General features: G+C 45.3%; 2 protein-coding genes across 2 annotated transcripts; both read right to left on the bottom strand.

Moving 5' to 3' along the window:
• Positions 1-218: 218 nt before the first annotated feature.
• Positions 219-5,073, bottom strand: LOC123078700 (probable protein phosphatase 2C 8). Its single transcript, XM_044501292.1, has 3 exons — positions 3,982-5,073; positions 1,107-1,212; positions 219-866 (listed from the first exon to the last, which is right to left on the bottom strand). Exons 1-3 carry the CDS (start codon positions 5,020-5,022, stop codon positions 523-525), a joined length of 1,491 nt encoding a protein of 496 aa, XP_044357227.1. The 5' UTR covers positions 5,023-5,073; the 3' UTR covers positions 219-522.
• Positions 5,074-7,863: 2,790 nt separating this feature from the next.
• LOC123078699 (long chain acyl-CoA synthetase 4) lies at positions 7,864-16,617 on the bottom strand. Its single transcript, XM_044501291.1, has 19 exons — positions 16,326-16,617; positions 15,377-15,440; positions 15,185-15,274; positions 14,917-14,973; positions 14,706-14,754; positions 14,262-14,338; positions 13,701-13,740; positions 13,520-13,614; positions 12,935-13,102; positions 12,739-12,849; positions 12,569-12,656; positions 11,071-11,137; positions 10,614-10,689; positions 10,402-10,519; positions 9,745-9,990; positions 9,209-9,348; positions 8,858-9,040; positions 8,640-8,759; positions 7,864-8,334 (listed from the first exon to the last, which is right to left on the bottom strand). The coding sequence occupies exons 1-19, from the start codon at positions 16,475-16,477 to the stop codon at positions 8,299-8,301; spliced, it is 1,977 nt and encodes a 658-aa protein (XP_044357226.1). The 5' UTR covers positions 16,478-16,617; the 3' UTR covers positions 7,864-8,298.
• Between the last annotated feature and the right edge of the window lie 533 nt (positions 16,618-17,150).

Genomic DNA, 17,150 nt, shown 5'->3' with positions numbered 1-17,150 from the left:
AAAATGCATCGAACCAGACTACCAGGGAACCAAATTGAGTCATGAATCGACCGACAGTGCTAACACACTGGTCCTGCCACTCTGCCTCAACCCTCGATCATGAACCGCTTGGCATGAAGATCCAGGTGCAGTCATCTCACAAACTATTAGATCACCCAAGTTCATGGCAAAGGTAATCCATGGACCACCTACAAGACGTTACTCAGACTCCAACCGCATGGAAAAACCCAATTATCAAATCAGAACTGACGAAAGCAGCTTATGCTTCTTGCCGCTTCGCCCCGAACGTCGGTCACCATATATAGAAGAACTAAAGAACCAACGCAACGCAATACAACGGCGGCACCAGCACGGCTACAAATAGCACACTCAACTCGACGGCAGCAAGGCCACAACGTCCCTGAGCCCTCTAACTACAACCATCCCAGCGAACTCAGCCGCAAATTCTTTCTTCCTCTCTCTCACTGGCGCCATGCTCGAATAATGTGACATCCCATCCAGCCGGCCACTCCTATAGTGTCACTAGTGCCACCTGGTGCGGTTCTCTTTGATCACCGCCGCTGCCCTACTCTTCAGTCGCCGCAACTCGACCACGACGACGCTGATGTTGTCCTTGCTGCCGCGTGCGATGGCGAGCTCCACCAGCAGCGCTGCGGCGTCGGCCGCCGTGCTCCCGGAGACGGACTCCGGGTACTTGGAGGCCGCACGCCCACTTAGGCAATTCCTCGCGATCTTGCAGGCAACGTCATTGGACACCACATCCCACAGGCCGTCGCTTGCTAGTATGAGGAACTCGTCTTTGTCCGTCCGGTCCATGACGGTAACTTCTGGTTCCGCTATCACATATGGTTTCAGGTAATAGTCTCCTGAGATGGGCAGCCATAAGGAATTCAGAACAGTGCATAATTCGTGAGGTGTATATAAATCTATGCATAATCCTTGTCAAGTTGTAACTAGGCTACTGGCAGTTTTCTTACCAAAGCTACTACCAATGTTAATATTTTCAAAACAACTATAGCACTGTCAATCTCAGCTAGAAATATTTAGCTTGTGCGTATATGTCTGCCGACAACAAATGTACAGATCAAGACGGTACAGCATCGTACCGATTGACCTCGAAGTTGCGAGCACTCCCAGGATACGGTATCCATTCCAGTTAATGACCTTGCCACCAGCTGCTTCTACTCTTTCCATTTCGTCAGGTCGGTCTGGCTGTGTATCGTTAAAACAAGATAAAGACATCAACGTTCCCATATACACTACTGTCCTACAAAGGTGCAATTGCAGAAGAAGCGAAATTGTTCAAAAGGAAGTTATCCCAGCAAACAGAAATTCCCTAATGTCTTGCATGGACAAACAATAGACACGACTGACATACAGAACCACCAGCTTGCAGTGCAAAATGACGGATATGATGAGAAATGATGCTTTTGTATAAAGTTGCTACCACGGAAACAGCACGTTCGACGAAAGTCAGGCGGATAACTAAAGGCAGAATGACACATCAACTATCTGCATCTGAGGTTTTGAAAACAAGATGTTCTAGTTGCGGATATATCAAGCCATATCAAGTGCGACAGGAGACTTCCGCTCTTCAAGTATTGTTGCCAGAGTACCAAACAAGACAAATTGTCTATCACCAACCTTAAGCAGTTGAGTAGCATTGCATTGACCTTGCCACCGTTTAGATACAAATCTAAATAAAACTGATCCACGCGGCTACATGTTTGTGTTTTTGTTGAGCAAGATAAGGCTTCACAAGCTCTGCTTGGGGAAAAATATTCCTATTGTTTTGAAGCAGCACCTTGAATCAACCATTTTCATTTATGAACAGATGCAAAATTGTGCACAATCTCTGCATCCTGTATCATTGCAGTAAAACCCTTGTGCATCGTGTTGGTCCCCACAATGACTACGAAAACACATAGCTGACTAATGGCAATGCTTAAAGCAGCAGTCTGGCAACACTTTCATAGACGACCAGCATACTTGATATGACTTGACAGACCCGCATCTAAAGCAAATTATTTTCTCAATCTTAATAGTGCCCATAGTACGTCACTTGCCAAGACACCCACCACAACTTCGGTGAGCATATCGCTCTCCATTACTGTGTGGACTAACTAACTGCCCCTGTGTTGCAACAAGGGCATACATATTCTAGTTGTTCAACACCAATCGTGTCCGACATAAATCTCATACCCATCGCATTCTAGATTTTGGTAAGATTTGATTTGATTTGAGTATGGGTAAGGGAAGGCAAGGAAAATTTTGATTCAGTTGATGTTTTGGCAAGGTTTTTCTTTTATTTAGGGAGGTGGGGGGAGGGGGAGTTGGACGTACCTACGTACAATCTCCAACACCCCTTTGAGGTAAGTACTACTCCCTCCGTCCCACAATATAAGAGCGTTTTTGACACTAGAGTAAAAACGCTCTTATATTGTGGGACGGAGGGAGTAGTACTTACCTCAAAGGGTACGTCCAACTCCCCTTTGAGGTAAGTACTACTCCCTCCGTCCCATAATATAAGAGCGTTTTTGACACTAGTGTAGTGTCAAAAATGCTTTTATATTATGGGACGGAGGGAGTAGCATACAATAAGCTAGGCACACACTGTATCACAACCTTCTGAGATGTTTAACCCAATACCATGTACACGGCACTTGCAGAGCATGCTATCGCACCAAATAATTTCGAAAGGAAAGACCATTAGGCTTAAGCATTAATCTTTAGCACCACTCTGCGTCGGAACAGATGGATGGATGGGATCTGGCAATGGTTTAGACACCGAGAACCCTAAGTGTGTCTATGGAGGCCAACTCGGTCCTACCTATTACACTCTACGGAAATGCTAAGCACGGGACTGGTAAATGGGCTTGACAAATATCTTGACTTTGAGTTACAAGTGAGAAGTTAGCTATTGCATGTTGTTTCAGCCATGTTGAGTGGAAATATTGCCAGAAATACAGTGCTAAGCTAGTTCCCTTCTCCCCAGTTTAGCCAATCGATGGTCGTCTGAGCTGCCGTCCTACTGCACAAGAAGGACATCATATGAAGGTAGCTTGACACTGAACAGGGGAAGCCATCAGATGGAGCCGCTGTCACTCACACATTATTACTCCCTCCGTCTCTAAATACAAGTCTTCTTAGATATTTTAATGTGTACTACATGTTTTGCTCCGTATGTAGTCCATATTGAAATCTCTAAAAAAAACTTATATTTAGGAAAGGGGGGGGGTTATTTTTTTAATTATGTACGTACTTTTCTAAAGTAGAGCTACCGACCTAAATCATCATAAGTTCATAACTTAATTTCCATTCAGGAGCTACTTACCACACATACAGTGTGTTCTCTCACGCATGTGTTGAGGTGTATACTCCCAACCAAACCATAAGACGTACGGCCAGAGGATCGAAAGAATGGCCGCCAAACCGACTTTGAGCCAACCAAATTCAGTCGACACACATTTGGCAACCAGGCAGAGAAGGTGCCTTAGCCCAACGGAGAAACTTCATATACGTGTAGTGCCGACGCCCTTTCGGCACAATTAGCACCCACAACCTACCAGATATCACCGGAGTTTTTCCCTCAACGACCCGACCAGGGAGCTGGGGTGAGAGAGTTCCAGCGAACTCATACGTTTTGCACATGACACAGGGTGACGCAGTCTACTAGTCCCACACGGCCGCCCCAACCCAACTACGCGACCGCAACGAGCAGAGCAAATAACGAGCGTCTGCTTCTGTACTGTGTTAAAAAAAAACTTGTAATTTGGACTCCAACCCATCATCGCGCATGGAACAGACCAAGCGTCCCTGTTTCGACACGCCCGCGCGCAAAAGCAGGGGCTGGCACGGCGCGCGCGACACCTGTAGCCCGGGGCCGGAACGGAAACAGATCTCGCGGAAAAGATGGCGTGAACCAGCGATTTATCTGACCCTGTTAATTTGAACGGACGGATGCGTGGCAGCGTCGTGTACCTTGTGGTCGGCGGAGAGCGGCACGGGGACGCCGCCGCGGGAGAGCACGGCGCGGGAGTCGCCGCAGTTCGCGACGACGATGCGGCGCGGGCCCACGACGGCCACGACGGCGGTGGACCCCACCGTCTGCTCGCCGGCGTCGGTCCCGTCGTCGACGCCGACCTCGCCGTCCACCCGGGCGAAGCAGGCCGTCATGGCCTCCTTCCACCGCGTGACGTTCTCGTCGTCCTCGTCCTGACCCTGCCCTCCGCCCCCGGGCTGCAGACGACGAAGCCGCACCTCCTCCGCGAGCACCAGGTGCATCCGCAGCCGGCACGCCTCCGCCACGCGCGACCCGCCGTGCCCGTCGTACACAGCGAAGAAGCCCTCGTCCCCTGCCCCGTACTCCACTTCGCCGCTCCCCTCCACCACCGCCGTCTCAGCCAGGAACGGCGCGGCCACGGCCACCGCGTCCTCCATCTCCCGCCGGCGCCCGATCACGGACACCGCCCCGTGCGACACGCACGCCGAGCACCTAGACGCCACAACCGGGGGCTCCGGCGCCACCTTCGCGGAGTCAGACGATTCCGAGGAGCTGTCCGGCGCCGGCCGCACCCGCTTCGCACCCTCGTCCTCCGCAGCCGCAGACGCCGTACGTCCTAGCCGCCGGATCTCAAGCCGGCGCCGTCGCGCCGAACGGGCCACGGTCATCAGCTTCTTGTCGGCGGCGAGGAGCTCCCGTGCATGATCTCGCTTGCTCGTCTCGCTGCTCATTTCCCTCGCCGCGCCGGAGAGAACAAAAAGAACCGGGGGCGTGGGGCGGCGAGGCGCCTCTAATACCCGCGGCCACGGGAGGAAAAAGGTTAGACAGCGCTCCGAGGCCGTCCGATTGCCCGTAGATGGCCCGGATACGTGACAGCGAGGGCGGGAGCCGTATCCGGACGTGGATCTCGCGGGCCTGGACGTGGACGGCGGCGATGAGCCAGCGGCCGGCGCGTGGCGAGCGCGATGAGCGGCTCGGAGTCTCGGGGCTCGCGGAAGGGCGTGGTGCGCGCGGCTCATGTGGACCGTAGAGAGGGGCGTTGGCTTCTGGCGGCGGGGCCAGGCGTGCTAGTCGGTTGGAGCGCTTGTGGACAGGGTTCAGGGAACGATCTAACGTTTGGCGCTTTTAGGTAACGCGTGGGACCTGAATTGAAAGTAGGAGGGGTTACGTGGAGGGGAGAGGAATGACGCCTGTGGGGCATGTTGTGCAGTTTTGACTGGTAGACAAGAACTGGTAGATGCACACAAGCTGTCACCAAGGTTTTGGACCCCGATGAAAAAACAATCTCATGAGGCATTGAGGTTTTCGTTTACTGTGGAGAACGCAATTTTGAACAATTTTCAATTTGGATAAAATTCAGTCGAAATTCAGTTAAATTCAATTTTTTGGGGATATCTTGCTCGGTAAGGTGATTTCTCGTGGGCATCAAGATCTACCCCGGTAACCGAATTTCTCAAGCGGTAACCAAAGCCCTAGCCGTCACTACTCACCAAAGGCCTCTTATGTTTTTCATGTGCTCAATCAAACATCAGAGCAATCCTATATACCAAGATGGCAGGCACCCTCTTCCTGTGTTTTTTCTATTTTATTTACAAATCATGTGTATCAGAGAGGCACTCGTTAGATTTTGATGGGCATTCACAAACGCATCATCTTCAAAATTGGTACTCCATTTCGTTTTTGCTAGTCCCCTTGTATTTCAATCAATTTTTATCATGAACTTGGTTAATAAAACATAAATTATACTCTTTTTGTCTTAAGATATAAGATGTTTTTTGTTCTAGATTTAGACCAAAAAAACGTCTTATATTTTGAGATAGGGGGAGTATGTAGTAAAATAATACCAAGATAAAAAAGTTCAAATACAAATACACAATATATTTGTTAACCAACCCATGGTTAAATTTTATGCAAAATACAAGATGGATTTATAAACTCAAACATAGAAAGTAATAATGGCATCGGTAATAAATTAGTGATAGGTATCAAACATTCTACTAGTACTACTAGTACCATCTACAAACTCAGACGGAGGAAGTAATAATGGCACTAGTAAGACATTAGTAGCGGGTATATAACATTCAAGAAACCACTTTTTGCGGGAAGGACTTCTAATCTATTCATTACATCATGGCAGTACAAAAAACACAACGGTAACAAAAATTACATCTATACCATCTAACAACAACTGCAAGCATTGGAGCGAGCTGAAGACGCATCGCTGTCATCCCCCCTCCCTCACAGTAGTCGAACAAACCTTGTTAAAGTAGGCAGCTAGAAAGTCGACGCCTCAAAGGACAAACGCACTAGAACAACAGCAGCAAGGCATTATAACTTCATTAAATCAATTCATGATTATTTCTATAACTTTTTGACCTCATCGGCACACATTTATCTTTCTACGCGCCGAAATAGACTCCATCGTATGGCATAGACATTATAAAAGACAAAAGCATTTAAAGAGTGCAAAGGTGTTCTTCTGAACCCGTCCATCAGTTACATTCCTTGTGCATCAGCTTATGGTGAAAGAAGACACAATAATGCAACCGATCGTACACGCAACGACCGAGAATAATCACCTAGGACAGAGGTAGTTTAGAGACGTCCCTGTCGGATCGCACAGTGCGGGATCACGAGAACTGCGACGGGCGCATACGGAACGGAAGGTGCGTGGTGGCAGTAGCCGCGGGCGGGATCGATCGGTTGCGGCGAAAGCTACGTGAATCATTGCGATGGCGCCCGTTCACTGGAGTGGCACGAGATGCGGTACATCCGGGTCTCACCTGACCACCAGAGTTGGACTTGGACAAAAGGTTTAGCACGAAACAGGCGAGGTTTTACGCTGCGCGCCGCTCCCCCTGCCCTCGGCGGTCCTGCCAGATTCAGGAAAGCGGGCTCGTTTCGACGGATCACAGCGAGCGACTCGGCGGGGGAAAGCGTGCGGTTGTCGCTGGCGAGCGGCAGCGGCGGGAAGGGATGGGGCAGGTAGCGGGAGCGGTCCGTGGGCAGGTTTTTTGCATGGGTGGTGGGGGGGCAAAATCGAGCGTGAACCTGCGATATTCGGGGCATGGGCGTGGACGCGTGTCGACGGCTTCGGGGCGCGGGGGGGAGGACATGCCGGGTCCAGATGCAGCGCCCCCGCCACCTCCTTCCAGGGTCCTGTGCGCCGGGGCCCACTTACGCACGCACTGCGTGCGCGACGTGGAGACGTCGGCCGTCTCACTCCTACACCTCTCCTGTTTTCTTTCCCTCCCTCGACTTTGGTCTCTCTCTCGTGGGTCAGTCAGTCAGTCAGTGGCGGCCGTCGTGCGGCACGGGTCGCTGCGTTACGTGCCACGTGTGACTGTGTGTGCCTGCGTGGCTCCGTATCTTTTTCTCGGCGTGCCGACGGCTCGTGGTTTTTGAATTCCGCGGCTGAAACCATGACTACGGCAGTCTGATTAAGGCTGGCCTGTGCCCAGCGCACCGGAAGATTGTTTCTTTTCTCGCAAATTAACTAACTACCGCGCGTTGCAACGAGGGATACATGGCAGAGGGCTTCCGTGACAAAAATAATAATAACACTACTGCTAAGCTATGTTCGACAGAAAACCAGTAGTTCTATCCCTCAAAAAAAGAAAATCATTAGTTCTAAGCTATGTTCAGCGAGTTCCATCATGATGCGCGTGTTCCTTGACGATGAAGCAAGTCCATGATGATGACACCTATTTACTCCCTTCGTTTCAAAAATAGATGACTCAACTTTGTACTAAAATTATTTTGAAACGGAGGAAGTAATATTGAACCAAAAACTTACTTCTACTCATTAACTTTTTACTTTGTTTTAGCATCAGATAAGTTCCAATGATATTACTCAGATGTAGGAATAGAAAGAAAAAAACAATAAGTATTCACGAAGGTTTACATCAACAAAATGGATTCCTCGAGCTCAGACGAAAAAAAATAGTATTACAGTATTTGAAGAAAGACGCAAGGGAAGACAAAAAAGGGCGACCCAAGCATCACAAGTATCTTAAGATTGAATCGGAGCATGTTTCTCGGCTGCTAATGGGTCGTTGGTAAAAATGGCAGTTTCAGAGCTCAAACAACTGGAAACGGTGTCTGCCATTATGCGTGCTACTACATTGCCCATTTGCCACATATTAAAAACAGAACGAATTCTGAAAGACCATTACACCACTCATCGATCCAAGCTAGGGACATATACACAATAATATAGGGTAGCACTATTGAGTTTGGTACTTCTGTCAGCTCCTTGGGTGTCGGGAATCTGATTTTACGTGTTCTAGACGAGCTCATTTAGCACTTTTGTACATGTTGTCAATTGCGCCCTGCAAATAAATGAAGTAAGGTTAGCGCTGCTCGTTGTCCTGTTTGTAGAAGGCATCAGAATACCAGGAGCAAAACAATGCTGTCATGCTGATGAAATAGTAAGTTCAGAAATATCCACTGCATTGGTTTTCTGATGGTTTGAAAAAGGTCGCCCAGTTCGTAAGATGATGAATTAAAGGGACAAGAAACAAATTGCACAAGGTCGTCATGCATGTAAACGACATATGCTTTTTTTTTATGTTTGAAGTGGATGTAGATGACATATGCTGAACATGGCTCACAACAATAATTGGATGAACAATACCTGGTAGTACTTGAGCAACTGCGGCCGCTTCCTTTTATATGTTGGAGTGATCAGGTCACGCTCCATGTCAAACGGCACTGGGTCAAGGTGCACAGCTCTTATGAATTCAAAACCTTTGAGCTGCACAAAGATAAGTAGAAAGTTAGGCTGTGCACTGGAGTAAGCCGTGAATATCATCAGAAAAAAGAGCAAAACAAAAAAGCAATTAACAACATCACCTTCTTCTCTTTTCCTGTTTTTGAGAGTTCCCCCAAAATATATTCTTTTGCTTTTGGATTCTCACATAGTGCCTCAAAATCACCACTGATTCCATTTCCCTCAGCCCAGCTCTCAAGGGCTTCCTTGTTAGGATTGACTACGGCAACAAGGAATGACTCGAAACTATTTCCATATACCCATATCTGGCAAATGTTTGCAAAATTGAAGAAAATATTTCAGATATTACAATAGAACGCAACAATAAGTACGACGAAGCATGAATAAACTATTTTGACCGGTTATATCATAGTATAAAGAACAATGGTGCAGAAAAAAGAACTTATAAATCCTGGAAATTGAGCTCTATATACCGAGTCTATAGCAGAAACAACACCGTAAATGTTCTCCAAATTTTCAACTGCTACATATTCTCCTTGTGAAAGCTTGAAGATATTCTTCTTCCGATCAATGATCTTCATACTTCCATCAGGTTGCCACTCGCCAATGTCCCCTGTAAGCAGAAAAGGAAAAAAAATGTTTTGAATCTCCACTTCGGATGAGGCACAATATAGAATAGTTTGTGCAGTATAATGACTACAGCAACTAGAGCTGGGAGTGAATTTCTCGTTAGAACTTTTTCTATTAAACAATGTGATCTTCGTAATACTGTTACCCAGGCTAAGGTGAGAAAGGACATGCAAACTAGATCCAGATTAACTGGGGTGAACTCTTATCCTCCATATGTTCCCTTCCACATGGACCGATAATGCCACACATTCAGAGGCCTAGAATACTAGAATATTCACGGCCTAGAATATATGACAAATGTTTATGTTCCATTCTTTACTTTTGCAGCGGCCACATAGTGGAAACAGATGACAACTTAAACACTGAAAGGAAGATGTACCTGTATGGAACCATCCATCAACCAAAACTTCCTCTGTAAGGTCTTCACGCCTGTAGTACCCTGAGAATAATGTTTCTCCCTTGATGCAGATTTCTCCACGAGGTGTGCTTGCAAGTGCATCATAATTCATGTCAGGGACAGATTCTAGGCGGGCATCAATATTTGGAACTGGAGGACCAACAGTCCCTATCATGGACATCTGATTTGGTAGCGAGACAAATGATCCAGCACAAGTTTCCGTGAGACCTAACATAGAAGAAGATCAAGGAGCAAGCCGGAAGTGATAGTTAGGTTGGCGAAGAAAGGCGAAAAAAAACATCAGCTTATGCAGATGAAGTACTGACCTAATGTAGGTAAAAGAACATACACAACTCTCTTTTTATGTTGTCAACCAGTTTAAGAATAGTGCACTAAAGAACATATAGTTCTGTTCAAAGAGTAAGCATTTCTTATTGATAACATAGATCTCAAAAGCTAACAACGTGGTTATACCTGTCATCTTTAACAGAAAACAGCTGATCTAATCCATACAAGTAAAATAATAAAGTTTACTGACCAAATGAAATAGAGCAGAAACATCAGGTGATCATGCAACTGGAACGATCATAACAGAAAAAAAACGTAAAAATTGTATCCCAAGAAAAGAAAAAGATGTACCATATCCTTGTAAAACATGTGCGCATGTCACCACTCGCAGGTATTCTTCCACATGAGTGGCAAGTGGGGCAGCTCCGGATAAAATTACACGGACATTTCCTCCAAGACCTTCTTTCACCTTAATCGCAATAAACACAATTTCTAGAATATGAAGGCAGCAAGTTGGGAACACCATACAAAATGAAGAAGCAGTGACTGCCATGCTGAAATACCTTACTGAAAACTACTTTGTCACATATTGCAGCAGCTTCATTGTGCTTAGCTCCCCTCATCATTCTAAACTGCTTGCTGCAAAACAAAATGTCTACATCATACTTGGATTTGTGACAGGTGAGGTCCTTCAATGATGCAGTGAGAATGTAGCTAGCCTAGGGCCAGGGCTAGGAGGGCTGTATCCTGGATCCAGCCCAAAGTTATAGAGTAAGTAAGCAGTTTTTGGCCCAAAACTCTGGATCCCAAGAGACCAGCAGCTCCTAGCCCAGGATACCACTCCTCTTGGCCCAATCCTGGGTCCACCACTGGCTACGGACACTTAATAATTTTTTTAATTTTTTTTAGGGGAAGGACACTTAATAATTGAAGAACTTAGCATGGAGTCACTGGCAGTGCAAGCAAGTATTCCACACTTCCACCCAAAAAAGATAACTGCTCTGAGATTAGCAAACTTACAATTTGTAAGCAAGATTGAACATCGTGCTCTTTATGAAACCACCAGCTGAGATTTTAGCTTGAAGCCCTGAAAAAAGTGTAAAGCAAAGGGATGAACTGTATGTAAAAATTTGCACTCAGAATCGGCTCCAAGTTCTTTTGAACTTCGAACAGTAGAAGCAGATTGTGACAACGGATAGCCAAAGAACTGTACATCAAGTTAATGCATGGACATGCATCAACAGCGAAAAAGAACCACAGAAGGGAGGGTACATCCTGGACAAGTTCTTGGGCTTTTGCTGGTGATGTTCTGCTGGAACTGCCAGGTTTGGGTGCATCCTGGACAGTTCAAGACTGTTAAGCTTCATGCACTAGCCAACGCAACCAAAAGTCCGAACTGATGGAAAGGGCTAGTGCAATCCACATATACTGTAACACCCCCTCTCACGTGTGACGGGGAAGACAAGTCAACACGTGCAACCGGAAGAGAGTGACGGCGCGCGAAACTCACATATGACTCAAGAGGCCTCTACGTGGACACAAAGGGGGGCTATCAGCAATTTTTAATAAATTGCGAAAGTCAGGACTTGAACTCAAGACCTTAGCTCCGGTACCATGTTAAGCTTCATGCACTAGCCAACGCAACCAAAAGTCCGAACTAATGGAAAGAGCTAGTGCAATCCAGATATACTGTAACAAAGACATGCCGTGCCTCGTGCAATCTCACCGACGGAAGCTTGTATTTTTGTTAGAAACAAGACACGGAAAAGAAGTGAGCAGGGGTTGCATTGGAGGTTGGGTCTTAAACAGATAATCACTTTTAGTGAGCAGGGGAAAGGGGGTGTTTTTTAGCTCTGTTTGGGGATGAGGGTGTCTCAGTCAAGTTAATAAATCTAGGCAGTTGCTTTATTAATCTATTCATTCATGATATGCCAAACGAAATAAAATGGAGATGCACGTTTGTTTATGGCGAATCGCAAAACCATTTACGTCATGATATGTGGGATCTCCTCTGCTGCATCAGGACCTTGGTTCCTTGGCTGATGGCGGGAGATTCCAATGAAATTATGCTAAAATTATGTTTACTGAAATTATGCTAAGATATGTTTGCTGAAATGAAAATTTTCATGTAAGTTAATTGAGAGTATCTGATAATTACCAATGGAAATGGAGCATATTTAAAGTGATAAAGGATTACAATACATGTATATAAGTGGTATATGACTATATGAGGAGTGAGAGTACATACTCCCATGTGCACAGCACCACTTTACATATGTCTATTTAGAAGTGCGCTGACTGCAAGGGTTACGACAAAAACATATAGTTATGTTTCTTATACAACTATAATGGTCTGAACGTGTATTTCATTACCCTGCACAAGAATAAGCAGTGTGGGTCTCTCTTATTCCTCCAATTAGTGTAGGAATTATAGTCTCTCAGCAGTGAACGTGGAAGCTCTTTGTAACCTTATTTTAATATTAGATATAAATGTTAGGCGACTCAAGCAGACCCTTACCAGAAAATATCCGATCAAGAACACGTGGCACAGCACATAAGATAGTTGGTTTCAGTGTACCAATATCCTCAACCAGTAACTTAACATCCTGCACCATATTTTAAATAGTCAATACAGGTGCAAAAGCACAACCACGAGAAGGATTCAGGTAAACACATAATGATGCTTACCCCACGCCAAAATCCAATAGATGCACCATGGAACATAAACAGCTCTTCCACAACTCGGTCAAAGATATGAGCAAGAGGAAGATAAGACATATAAACGTCTGTTTCCTCCAGCTGAGATTATCACATAGCAAAAGAAATTAAATATTAATTGGTCGTGAGGTAAGATTACATGGCATAATGGCTGCTGGCGTCTTACCCGCTCGTTTACAGAGTTAAGAAGCCGGTCCACACCTGCAATGAGACAGATAATGCTCGCATTGGATATCAGTACACCTTTGGGGTCGCCAGTAGTTCCACTAGTGTACATTATAGTACATATATCTGTCCTTTGATTCACTGGAAGATCAAATTCTTGGTCACCTGCCTGCAGATAAGATGCCACAAGGAAAGTACACAGTTAATAACTGTGTCGATAAGATCATCACAGTAAAATGTTTTACATCAATTGGAAAACTAGAATATTTACATGTTCTATTGCGAGTGCAAATGTATTGTGTGATCTAGCACAGGTAACATAAATGATCTAAGGAGATCTGATCAAAGATGGTAACAACAAATGAACAAATAACTTGACTAGTTTGCAGCCAGTAACCATTAGATTCCTTATTTCTGTTGTTCCACGAATTTGATTATGTTAAATGTTTGCTCATCCAGTCATTCACTAAACTGAGGATACAATTAGACATAATACTGAAGTGCGGAACATAACATCATGATGAAATATTCACATTTAAAAACAATATTCAGAAGAATCACATGCAAAGCTGACGACCTATCTTACCAAAGATATGAACTCATCCCATGAGTATATTGAGAGCCCATACTTGGAAACTTCTTCCTTTTGTTCTTGTGTCACTTTACCAAAACTCACAATGGCTACAAACAAAATAATATATTTGCTTTATAGGTGGAAACCTTTTGGTATTAGATGATGAGATCTATCTAGGATAAGTGAAACTCACTTTTCAAGAACTCAGTTGACTTGGGAAATGTCTTCAAGAGCTGTCAAATTGAGATAAAAGAGAGATATTAATAACAGAAAACCCATTAGCATGGTTGCATCACAACTGTGACAATTTTGGCGTGTTGAACATAAATGGACAAAATCATAAGGTAATTGCTTAACAGTAGAGAGCTGTGTCGACAGATGGAATGTTTTCTATTAATACAAACTAAGACTTCTATTAATCCAAACAGCTTATGGAACTGTACAGAGCATAACTGACAACAAGAAACTTTTGAAGCCTTGTTTGGTTGGCCCCAAACCAGCCAGGATCTCGGCCAAAAAAAAACTGGGCTTGTCTGGGATTGGGCTACCCAAGAGGGGCTTTAGGGATATAAAAGACAGTTGATGTACTGCTTTGTATGTTTCCACTTTCCTAAGTTACCAACCGAATAGGGGTCATTGGGTCAACATGCATCATCCCCCAGGCAAAGGCATGAATACCAAATATTGAAAAGAGAAGTTTATGGAACATCGCAAGCATACAAATTCTACATATGAGATGATGAAGGAAACAAACCTCCGCAACTTTCTTCTCCTCTGCAAAGGCAATCTCAACTTCTGCATGGCACAGAATAAACTCTATCGCACCAGCCCCTACAGAAAGAGCATCGTCAATAAGCAAGTTGAACTGTATCATCAGTATTGTTTCTTTTATCGTTTGTAATGTGGGGAAAAGGATCCGTACTTAAGAATGTTCAATTGCATAGTGCTCTGCTCAGATATTAGATTACTTGTTTGCACATGTTTCAAGGATGTGGTGGGGCTTTTCATTCTTTTTTCAAGATGTGGTTTTAGCTTGATCATGATTTCAGAAATCTTAAATAGTGCAAAGCATATGAATATCGAGACCCGCTTCTCAATGAAGTGTATAATTCAGTGATGCGCAACAAACAAAAAAACTGAAAGAGGGACATACTGCAAGCCCATCAATGTCATAAAATGGAGATGTCAGGATATATACCAAGAGTGTCATATAATGGAACACAGTAGACTCCATGGGCATTGCAAGCCTGCAAGGGGTAGAGATTGCAAGTGAATTAGGTTCGTAAGAGATACATGGCAAACATAGTGCTCTTGATTGGTTAAGGAAAACTCGAGAAGTCCAACACGATGAAAATAGTTACTTGTTGCAAGAATGAATTAAATGCTGCATGCGGTAGAACAAGATTTACCTCCATCGTGATGATCCATTCAGGGCTATTAGCACCATATATACCGCAACGACTGCCCTGCAAAATCATCCAGTTTAAACTTTTTCAGTCATCAAGAAATAAACTTAATCATGAAGCATCAAAGTGACTCCCCCGAGATAATAAAAAGTTCACATAATGTTTAATTTCATGTGTTCATTCAAGATGAGAAAACATATCACCTAACTGAAAAATGTTTGAAGTAAATTAGCATTAGAGTGAATAGAATATATAAGAAACGAGAGCAAACCTTCGTGAGTCCACAGCTCCTAATAGAGTTACCGATTTTATTTGCAATGTCAAACACCTCCTTATATGTCCTCCAAACGTATGCACCAGCCTATTTGTTTATACCACACAAATCATACTTTAGCAAGAATTCTACTGCTTTTATATTTCAGGGGAATATAAGTTGTACAAGGAATGATCAACCAAATGGTACCTTCCCATCAACAATCGCACGGTGACCAAGCATTCTGTTGTTTGGATACTTCTCCACTGCCATTCTGTGTATGAGCACACATCATTGAAACTCAAAGCAAAATAAGCTCAGTAAGACAAAAGGTCGCCAGATTTAAGAGTTTTAGAAGCAGGTCAACAGTCAAAATGCAACGAACCAACTTGCTCGGTAAATTTCCTTGGTTAAGTAACCCGAAACAAACCAGACACTATTGACCAATCTGACATCAGCGTTATCCCCACAGAAGACTACGGAGAAAGTGAATTCAATTTGATGACAGGTCTGCATGGTCAGCGATTTGATGCTTTCTTCCACAGCTGATTAACAGTTTTAGAGGGTCATGAACGAGCAGGAAATAGTACTGCTGAGTTCGAACTAGTAATCTTGAACTTTATTCCTCTGCTTTAAAGAAAATTATCACTCCATAGAAACAGCGTACTACTGATCCAGAATTTAAAGGCATTTAACGAGTCTATAGTCTATACAACCGCCCAACCAACAGAGCAAGATTTCGGAGCCGAAATGCAAAAAGGAAATTCAGATAAATGCAGAGTACTACTAGGGCCATTTTGTCGAGGGCGTGGGGGACAGATCCCGAGGGCTAGCATACGCAAGCAAACCGACATAAATGCCATAAAGAATAGGGTTCATGCGAGTAGTTAGTTGGACGGGAGGCAAAGGAGAATCGGGCATAGTATCAAACCCCAGTCTCCGTGCAGTACTACTAGCAAGGACAGCGCCAAATCACCACAACCAAATAAATACTCCGCGTCCCACCCACTACGCGTGAAGAGAACCACCGGATTCAATCCTTTGACTAACGCTGCCGAAAAGAGAAATAATCCTAGGAGCCATTCGGGCTCCCCCACCCCTCATCAAGGGAGCAAATAAGGAATCAACCAGAGGCCCCGGAGGAGCAAGGAGAGCTCACCGGAAGATGTCGTAGCAGCTGTCCAGGCCGTCGACGGGCGCCGGGAAGCCGTCGCGGGCGAAGGCGCTCCGGTAGGTGGGCCCCACCGAGGGCCGGCCGTCGGCGGCCGGGCGGCCCTCCTCGACCTTCACCACGTGCTGCATCTCCGCCATCCCTCTCCCTCCTGCTTGCTCCGGCAGCCTTGCCTAGCTCTTGCTGCGCTTCGAAATGGACCGAAGTAGAAAGAGGCGTGGAGACGGGGGGCCTAAATAGTAATACTCCTTGCAGAAATGAGATATTGGTGGGTGGGTGCAGCGGGTAGCGGTGGGGCCACCTGGCATGGACAGTGGGAGGTTGGGCCGCCCAGCGGCTGTGGGGCTTGCGTGGGCCGCTGGTTGGTGGGGCAGCTGACCGGTGCGACCTTCCTTGTCGAGACTCGGGTGGTCGCTCATCCAGACGTATCTACAGGGACATGGCATTTTTGCGGACAGGGATTATTGGTGGCATCAGCTCTCCAGTTTTCTTCGTTTCTAGGCAAAAAACAGTTGAAGCGATTCCGGATGATTGCACCGGGCCTTCAATGGCACTGAATGCCCCAAAAAGGGATGCATATTGTCGCGATCCTATTGAATTTTAATAAAGTGTCGATGGGTTTGACATGATTTTGATTTAAACCGCTATGCATTCATTACGGTGGCTGTGTGACCCTGTCAGGTATTATTATTACTGAACTAACTCGTTTAACACGTGGATTTCATCCTGCGACACGTGGATGGTTATTTGTCGTTGACGAGGAACAGTGTAATAAAGACTAAATTTTTTTAGGCAAAGTTATACAAAGGCTGC

Source organism: Triticum aestivum, chromosome 3D (assembly GCF_018294505.1).
Source record: "Triticum aestivum cultivar Chinese Spring chromosome 3D, IWGSC CS RefSeq v2.1, whole genome shotgun sequence".
Lineage (NCBI taxonomy): Eukaryota > Viridiplantae > Streptophyta > Magnoliopsida > Poales > Poaceae > Triticum > Triticum aestivum.
The sequence above is the reverse complement of the archived record's forward strand: the minus strand, read 5'-3'. Positions and strand labels throughout refer to the sequence as shown.